Below are 8352 nucleotides of genomic sequence, written 5' to 3' on the forward strand. Positions count from 1 at the left end.
ATCTGGAACTCTGCCATTGCAGGGTCACTGCAGCCAAGGCTGCCCCTGACCTTCACGCTCCCCAGCAGCCCCTCCTTGCTGGTGAGAGCAAGGTCCAGTGGGGCACCTCTCCTCACTGGCTCCTCCATCACTTGGGGAAGGAAATGATCAGGCATCCCAGGAACCTCCTGGATTGCTTATGCCCTGCTGCGTTGTCCCTCCCGCAGCTACTGGGGTGCTTGAAGTCCCCTATGAGGGGGGCCAGGGCTTGCAAACATGAGGCTGCTCCTTTCTGTCTGTGGAGAGCCTGATCTGCTTGGTCCTCCTGGTCAGGGGGCCTGTAGCAGAACCCCACTGTAATGTCACCTGTCCCTGCCCTCCCTTTATTCCTGACCCATAAGCTCTCCTGCCTCCTCATCCACCCGCAGGTGGAGCTCCCTGCACTCCAGCTGGTCACTGACAGAGGGTGACAGTCCCTCCTCGTCCCCACTGCCTCTGTTTCTCCAGCCAGCACCAAGTTAAAGAGGCTCTCGCCCTCACAGGCACCTGCTCAATCCCTGGGATCCTTGGGAGGCAAAATACTCATGCAGAGCGACACGTGATGTCATTTCTGGCTCCAGAAAGGCATAAATAACAGGAAATTCTTTTCTGGCTATCTTATAACTCAACTTTCTTAGAGCAGGATCGGGTCAGGCCATAGGCCTTTCCTGCAGATGGCTGATCCTGCAGCTAAGGAAACTAGGCAGCACGGCCCGGGGACAGGGAGAGGGCAGGGAACAGCAAGCAAGCCCTGCATTTATCTACCTAGGCATACTGAGCACCCAGTATTTCTTCAATTGTGCTAGCCAAGTATGGCAGTATCTCAAAACTCCCTGCCTGTTACTATCTTGGGTTAATTAAGTACAGGTTATGGTAAAACTTTAATTTTTTTATTGAAAAACATGGGTGGGAGTAAAGACATTATTTACAGTTTCCAAGTGCAGCTCAACTCCGGAACATACGGACCAGCAGTATGGTAAAAGGATATGCGTCCAAAAGAGAATTACGGAGGCTACTAAATAGTACAACTCCCTGGTAAACATGGACCTTCAGATAAGATCGGCAACTGAAATGAGAGAAAATGAGAGAACGTAAGTATGCACCGAGTGTGCCAAGAGCCGCGGTACAGCAGTACAGCACTGCTCCTGCTGTTCCCAGGTTCTTCCCCAGGGGAATCCAAGATGGGTCAGGCTCGGGAATGACACATTTGGCCAAATAAAGCATCTGGCATTTCTCTTTCAGATGCAGCACACCGGTTCCCAACTGGAGGAGGGCGGCAGCCTCACTGGAGCTGGCCCGCACTCACCGTTCATCGGCATCTCGTCTATCTGGGTGGAGTAGTACTGCTCAATGTCTCGCAGGATGCGGATGTCATCATTCTTCACAAAGTTGATCGCTACACCTTTTCGGCCGTATCTGCCTGACCGGCCAATTCTGTGGAGGTAGAAGGAAGGAGAGAATGGAGCCACCTCAGGGAATGGTAACGCAGCCCCTCCCCCGTGCAAAGGCCAACCTTACCTGTGTATGTAGAGCTCTCTGTTGTTGGGCAAGTCGTAATTAATGATAAGGGACACCTGAGGCACATCCAGGCCTCTAGCCCAAACATCTGTTGAAATAAGGACTCGGCTGCAAAGAGAAGGGGACAGGTATGGCTGTTCCACCTGACTGAGGTGGGTGTGAGAGCTGACAAGTCCTAGTCTCCAGCACAGGGCACCCCCTGCTATTCTGTGCTCCTCCCTGCCCACAGCACACTGGCAACACACACACTTTTGCTGCAAGGAAAGCCGTCCCATGCAGCATCACCAAACTTCAGTGGAGACAGAGAGCACCACAACAGCTTTGATCTTTAAGAAAGAATACAACGCTCCTAAGAGTTTAAAGTAAGAGGACAGAGCCCAAATATTTTTCTTCCTTGACTTACTTTAAATGTACCAACTCCCAACCTCTTCAGCAAAATAAACCAGACTAATTCTATGCCTAGAAGCATGAGCATCCCTCCTCGAAAATGGCATCTCCCAGCCCTGCGACACCACGGGGGGATACACAGGAACTGAAGCTCTTCCTAATGTGAGCTGGACAAGGCCTTCAGAGGGAAGAGGTATTATGGGTTTCTGAGGCCTGTTCCCTTCAGACGCTAAAAGAAATCCTGCCGCGAGGTAGCAATGCTGTAAGCAACACTGTTTAAGGCATTTACCTTGCACCAGATCTGAACTCTTTCATGATGGACTCCCTCTCCTTTTGCGGCATGTCCCCATGCATGGACGAAACCGTGAAGTTGGCTTCTCTCATCTTCTCCGTGAGCCAGTCTACCTGTGCATACAGCCAAGCAGCCTGAGTTAGTTCTTTGCTCAGGACAGCCAAGTGCACTAGTTCTGCTTGGAGAATGTTTGCAAAGACATAGGCTAGTAAGGACTGAGACACTTTAAGCAGCATTCCACAGCTAAAGGAAGTAAATAATCCTTACAGAGCCTTGTCTATATGATACAGGGCTCCATGAGCCCTGACAGGAAAGGAACTGAGGGCATTTATTCAGAAACTGTGGGTTTGTTTCAGGGATTATGAACAATTAGAAGAATATAAGCACATTCTTAACTACTTGTCTAAAAAAGCAGTTCCTGCCAACTGTATCAGGTCTGCCTATAACCAGCCATTCAAGCTAGGCACATCCCAAAGACAAACATTTAACCTCTGCTCTTGCTCTGTTCCCAAAGAGGGAAACAACTGGCCCTCTTCACTGGGTTTGTGCTAGCATCCTCCTCTGAGTCACCCTCAGAAAGTAACATGCCCACCTGAGGGCTGCCATACCTTTCTCTTGGTGTTACAGAAGATGACAGCCTGGGTGATTGTGAGCGTGTCGTAGAGATCGCACAAGGTGTCAAACTTCCATTCTTCCCTTTCCACAGCCACAAAGAACTGCTTGATTCCTTCAAGGGTCAACTCATCACTGCAGGGAAGAAGAACAGCTATACTACACCACAAGCAGCTGAACAGATACAATGCGGTTGGAAGGGCTGGGTGTGCTTCGGCAGAGATCACACCTCTGCCCCGTGGCTTGCTGCGTCTACACCTAAGTCCAAGTTGTTACAGAAAGTCCCTGGCGAAGTATGGGGCCTAGATGTGACCCATGCAACAGAGACAAGGAACTGGGGCACCCTCTCTACTCCAGGTGGCTTCAAAGGGAAACATTTCGCTTCTCACTGTTTTTACATTCAAGCTTCTTGACAAGCGAGACCAAAGAAAGGTAAACGGGGCACTGTATGTGATCAGGCAAGAGGGAGGCTTCTCCTGTCAGGCTGTCTGATTACTCCTCTTGAATCCTGCCGACTTCCAGTGCATGAGGACCTGTGATACCACCAGACACAAACTACACCTCCAGGGGCATTTGAGATCGGTCAGCTAACAGCTTTTCTGGCTTGCTATGTAATAGCAAATTAACAGAAACGGCCTACAGAAGTCCTCTGGAGGAGCACAGGAACTGGGTAAGTGTCAAAGATGGATTTCCAGAAGAGACTGGTATGCATGGAGAGGATGTGGAGGCAGGGGGTAGTCAGGCTGAGCAGCAGCAAACAACTGGACAAGGGTAAAGTCAGGGAGATGAGTCAGCTCCTGCTGGAAAACAGGACATGAGCATGTCTGCAAACACCCAGGCAAACTGCAATAGTGAGAAGGAACGTGAGAGAGAACCTGCACATTTAAATCTCTTAACACTGTGAAACGCCCAGGGCTGGACCAACTCAAAGAGCTCCTGTTCCCTCCAAAGAAACTCACCGTTTCACCAAGATGCGAATGGGGTCTGTCATGAATTTGTTGGTCATCTCCAGAATTTCATGAGGCAAAGTGGCGCTGATCAGGACCACCTGCGTAGCTGGAGGCAAGTATCTGTACACATCATAGATCTGCTCCTTAAAACCTGAAAAGCAAATCAAGTAGCATGCAACAGTCAGCACGTCTTTCTTCCAAATATCCTGCTCTTTCACAATTTGATCTGGAATTCAGTACTGGGCCTATGCTATGAGATTAACATTAATGAGTGAATCAGTAACTCAAAGCCAGTGTCACATATTGCTCGTCTCTTCATTTTCCCAGATCCATTACAATGTGGCTGGGGTACACAGTAAAGTATGAAAGGCAGTGCTCAAGAATTCATAACCATTGAAAAGGAAACTACAACTAAACCATACAAGACTTATCAAGGAGTTTATCCTGTTACAGCCTATAATGAACTGTAACTGTCTAACTTCAGCAAAACCAGTTGTTTTTAGAAGCAAGACTGCCAGCTGGGACACCCTGGAATCTCACAGAAACGAGAAAAAAGGAAGTAAAAGGGAGACAAATATTTTACCTTTATTGAGCATTTCATCTGCTTCATCCAAAACCAGCATTTTGATGGCACGGGTCCTTAAACTTCGACGACGAATCATATCTGGAAGATTTCGCTTTGTAAGATGAAAAGGCTCTGAAAGCAAGCGAGCCTGCACTGCTCCCAGCCACTGTCAGGACGTTTCAGTGGAGGAGGGACAGGCACTTCCCCTGTTGCCAACAGAGACTGGTGTTTGGTGACAGAAGGCACAACCAAGGGCCACAGTGTGCCCAGTCCACCCTGCAACCCAGGTGGATGTCTCTGCAGCCCAGCCAAGGGAGCACTGACTGCAGGGAAGCTCTGAGCATCCAAGCTGTGGGATACTATTTGCTAACTGCACAGGACAGGTGACCCAGTCTCCCACAGCAACTGGATGTGAGAAATGCAAAATGCTACGTGAACTTTTTCTCAACAGACTGGGCAAATCCACATCCTACCTGAAAGAGCACATGGCTTTGTGTAATCCCTTAATACTGCAATAGAAAAGCATTTGCTATTAGTGTGCTGTTCACAGCCAGCTCACTTTGGCAGCTGCAAATTTTTTTGGTTTTCGCTTGTGGAGACTAGCTCTGTGACAGGTGCTCCAGTAAGGAAGTGCTGCTGGTTTCTCAGAGACCTGGAAGGTATGAGCTTGAAGGCTAACACTACCACTGTGGCAACCTCCATGAACAGCAAATATAACCTTCATGCAATGAAACCAGAAAGTACCAGGTGCAAGAGCACCCCATTTAACAGAGCAACGGCCAGTACACAGAAAACGTGGACCCAACTTTGACATTCAAGTACATCCAGCTCCAAGATTCTGAAGTATTTCCTGGGATTGTAATATTTTTCTCCTTAAAAAATACTCTTTGATCCCATGCCACCATATAAAGAAACACTTCAATGATGATAAGCAAAATATAAACACAGAAAATCCAAATACTATCCCCATTGATTTCTCTAGTATTTTCCAGGTATTACTACTGTAGGTTGTTACCTTGTTATACCTCACATTAATGGTGTCACGATACATGTAATTTTCGTGCTTTTCAAATCTAAGCGCACAGAAGTTGCAAAAGGTTCCCATGGCTCAACTCAGGTCTGAAAGCTGGAGGTGATACACCCTCCCACATCTCCTTACCAAACACACGGCCTGGCGTGCCAGCAACGACATGCTGTCCATAGTCGAGTTTTCGGATATCTTCGCCAACATTGGTCCCTCCAATGCAGGCATGGCACTGGACGTTCATGTAGTCTCCCAGAGCAAGAAGACCCTGTGTTGATACAAAGGAATAGCTTAATTAACTGAGCTCTCATAAAGCTTGTATTTTTGAAGAGATGCAGGTCTGCACAGCCATACAGCGGCCTTTTTTTTAGACAGGTATGCACAAGCAGTTAGAGGGATTTTTTCATGTCTGTTACAGAAACCTCCTCAACAGCAGGCTTTCAAACACTGGGAACCGAGTTCCCCAGGAATCACAACTGTGACTTAACAGTGTTGTCCTTAAGATATGCAAAATTTTAGACTGCTAACCAGCACCGTCATGTAAGAACAGATACAACGCAAATAAGCAAAACAGCCCTTTATTAGAATTTCTTACTCCTTTCAGGAAAAGAAATAAAAAGCAGAAGCTGTTCTTTGAGCTCTGCTGGGGAACACCTGAGAATCGGCTCCAGGCCTTGCAAGTGCTTTATAGGCAGTGATTTACATGCTCCTACCTTCTGAATCTGTACAGCCAGCTCCCGAGTTGGTGCCAAGATCAATGCCTGGGTCTCACGAACCTGGTTAAAACAGGTGATTGCATGGCAGTTAACCACAGGGCAGATAATTACAGATCCCACAGTACTCTGAAATGTCACATCTTAAGGATTAGTTATAGAATTTTGTGCTAGAACAGATTTTTACAAGGGTCAGTATACCTAGAAAGCTGCTATCTCACCAAGCATTTACACAGTAAGAGCCTGTTGATTAAGTTATTTTTGACAAGACAGCACTTAAGCAGTTGATATGTCATTTTTTATTTCAAACTAATTTCTGAAAATAATTACAGAAGTGTCTACTTTTCTTGCAATAGAATAGAAACAAATTTAAATCACTTTGATTTCTTATGTTCAGTTCAGATAAAACCCTTGCATAGTACAAGGATTCCAAGATGACGTTTTAAAGTATTACATTTGAGAAGTATTATGAGCACTTTACAGAAATGAAGCAAAAAGCTGACCTTTGCCTTTAGAACAGACATCATTTATTTTCATGTCTCCAGGCAGTGGCAAGTGAATAACAATCTAAGCTTTATTTAAGAGGGTACTAGCCCTCGGAAAATCAACATTTTATTCAACAGCATCTACACATTCAAGTTGTACTTCAAACATTTCTCATTCAAAAAGCCAAGTCTGATTCTGTGCAACGTGCACCAACTGTTCAGACAGGTAGCTGATGCTGTTTGAGGACAATTCTGCCTGCTCAGAGATTGATTTAGCTCTCTAACATGTAAGAGGTCAACTGACAAAGACAACTTTATAATTACAAGACTTCATCTGAATGTATTTTCCCAAGTTTGGGTTTTGACTGTTAAATTGTTAATGAGTCTGGTAAAATTCTCATTCAGGAATCTGTCTGAGGTTCACTGCCCATAATGAAAAAGATTTCAATGTAAAGCTTCACTTACTCACTCTAAAACCAAAGGCTTTTGTGATGGAAGACTCTACCAATTTAACTAAAAATCATTTTCAGCATGTGCTGCGAAATTACCTGTATGTCCAGGCACTGCAGAACAGAGATGGAGAATGTTGCTGTCTTCCCTGTTCCTGACTGTGACCTGAGAAACAGATGTTTGGTGAATACTCCGGATGTCTGACAAAGAATATAGGCAATTTCAATCTATTCCCAATCTATTCCACCGCTCTGCTCTTTACCACTCTTTCATTACAAAGAAGGTAATATTGCCAACAGTGTATCTTGACAAAGTTTTATTATGATCACAGCATGATCCGCAGACAAGCAGCTTTGAGAACTGCAGTATCAGGGACAGGGCACGCCACGGCTGGGTCCCCAGCTCTAGCAGGTTTACTCTGTATCAGACCAACATTTTAACTTCCTGCAATCTCTTACACAATTTTTTTTTCTAAGTAAATGGTAGATAAGCCAATATAATTTGGAAGGCTACCAGTTCCCACTACTGATGCAGAAAGCATTTTGGTTTTTTTCAGTGGGATGTATATCCTTCTGTGTCTCTACAGACATCATAGACTTTCTTCTGCTTATTTTTTCCCTTAACTGAGACCGCAGCTGTCTCTATACTGCTCTGACTTTGCTGGGAAACATTCCCAGGGATCTCGGAGCCCTGTTCGCTGAGAACGCCCAGCACTCGGCCGGGCCTCTGTGACAGCGCCATGCCTACAGGAACCGCCGCTGGGCCCGCCGCCCGCCGCCCCACTCACTGCGCGATCACGTCTCTCCCCTTGATGATCTGCTTGATGGCTCTCTGCTGGATGGCCGACGGCTTCTCGAACCCTGCGGAGGCCGTTACCGCCACAGTTATCGGCAGCCCCGAAACCGAGGGGCGGTGGCGTCACCGCGCAGGCGCACCGCCCCCCGCCGGGCCCGCCCGCCGCCGCCGCCTCCACCTCCCCGGCCCCCCGCGCCGGCCCCGCCGCCCCGGGCCCCCCACCACGGCCGCCCCCCTCGGGCCCGCCGCGCACCGTAGGCGTAGATGCCGCGCAGCAGGTCCTCCCGCAGCCCCATGGTGTCGAAGGTGGGCGTCACGTCCACCTCTTCGCTCGTCTCGAACTCCACCTTCGTCATGTCCTCCTCCTTCATCAGCCGCTTCCGCGCCGAGCCGGCCGTCCCGCCCGAACCCGCCGAGCCCGACATCGCCGCGGCCTTCCCCACCCCACCTCACGCACCGGCGATGGCGGCGACGCGAGCCAGCCACGCTGCGCACGCGCGGGGCGGGCGGGTACAGCGGGCGCACGCGCGGGGCGGGCGGGTA

General features: G+C 48.2%; 1 protein-coding gene across 1 annotated transcript; it reads right to left on the reverse strand.

The window, feature by feature from the left end:
* Positions 1-886: 886 nt before the first annotated feature.
* On the reverse strand, positions 887-8304 carry EIF4A3 (eukaryotic translation initiation factor 4A3). Its single transcript, XM_037390980.1, has 12 exons — positions 8063-8304; positions 7802-7874; positions 7113-7179; positions 6080-6142; positions 5502-5634; positions 4361-4441; positions 3787-3928; positions 2824-2962; positions 2213-2328; positions 1537-1644; positions 1325-1452; positions 887-1084 (listed from the first exon to the last, which is right to left on the reverse strand). The coding sequence occupies exons 1-12, from the start codon at positions 8232-8234 to the stop codon at positions 1068-1070; spliced, it is 1239 nt and encodes a 412-aa protein (XP_037246877.1). The 5' UTR covers positions 8235-8304; the 3' UTR covers positions 887-1067.
* Positions 8305-8352: the final 48 nt, after the last annotated feature.

This window comes from Falco rusticolus, chromosome 6 (genome assembly GCF_015220075.1).
Source record: "Falco rusticolus isolate bFalRus1 chromosome 6, bFalRus1.pri, whole genome shotgun sequence".
NCBI lineage: Eukaryota > Metazoa > Chordata > Aves > Falconiformes > Falconidae > Falco > Falco rusticolus.

Excerpts from the sequence above, each read along its gene's own strand:
- EIF4A3 (XM_037390980.1), bottom strand. The coding sequence starts at position 8,234 with ATGTCGGGCTCGGCGGGTTCGGGCGGGACGGCCGGCTCGGCGCGGAAG. Across the intron at positions 6,143-7,112 it reads TGCAGTGCCTGGACATACAG|GTTCGTGAGACCCAGGCATT; the intron begins GTAATTTCGCAG and ends TGTTTTAACCAG. Across the intron at positions 2,329-2,823 it reads TCTGTAACACCAAGAGAAAG|GTAGACTGGCTCACGGAGAA; the intron begins GTATGGCAGCCC and ends CTGTATGCACAG.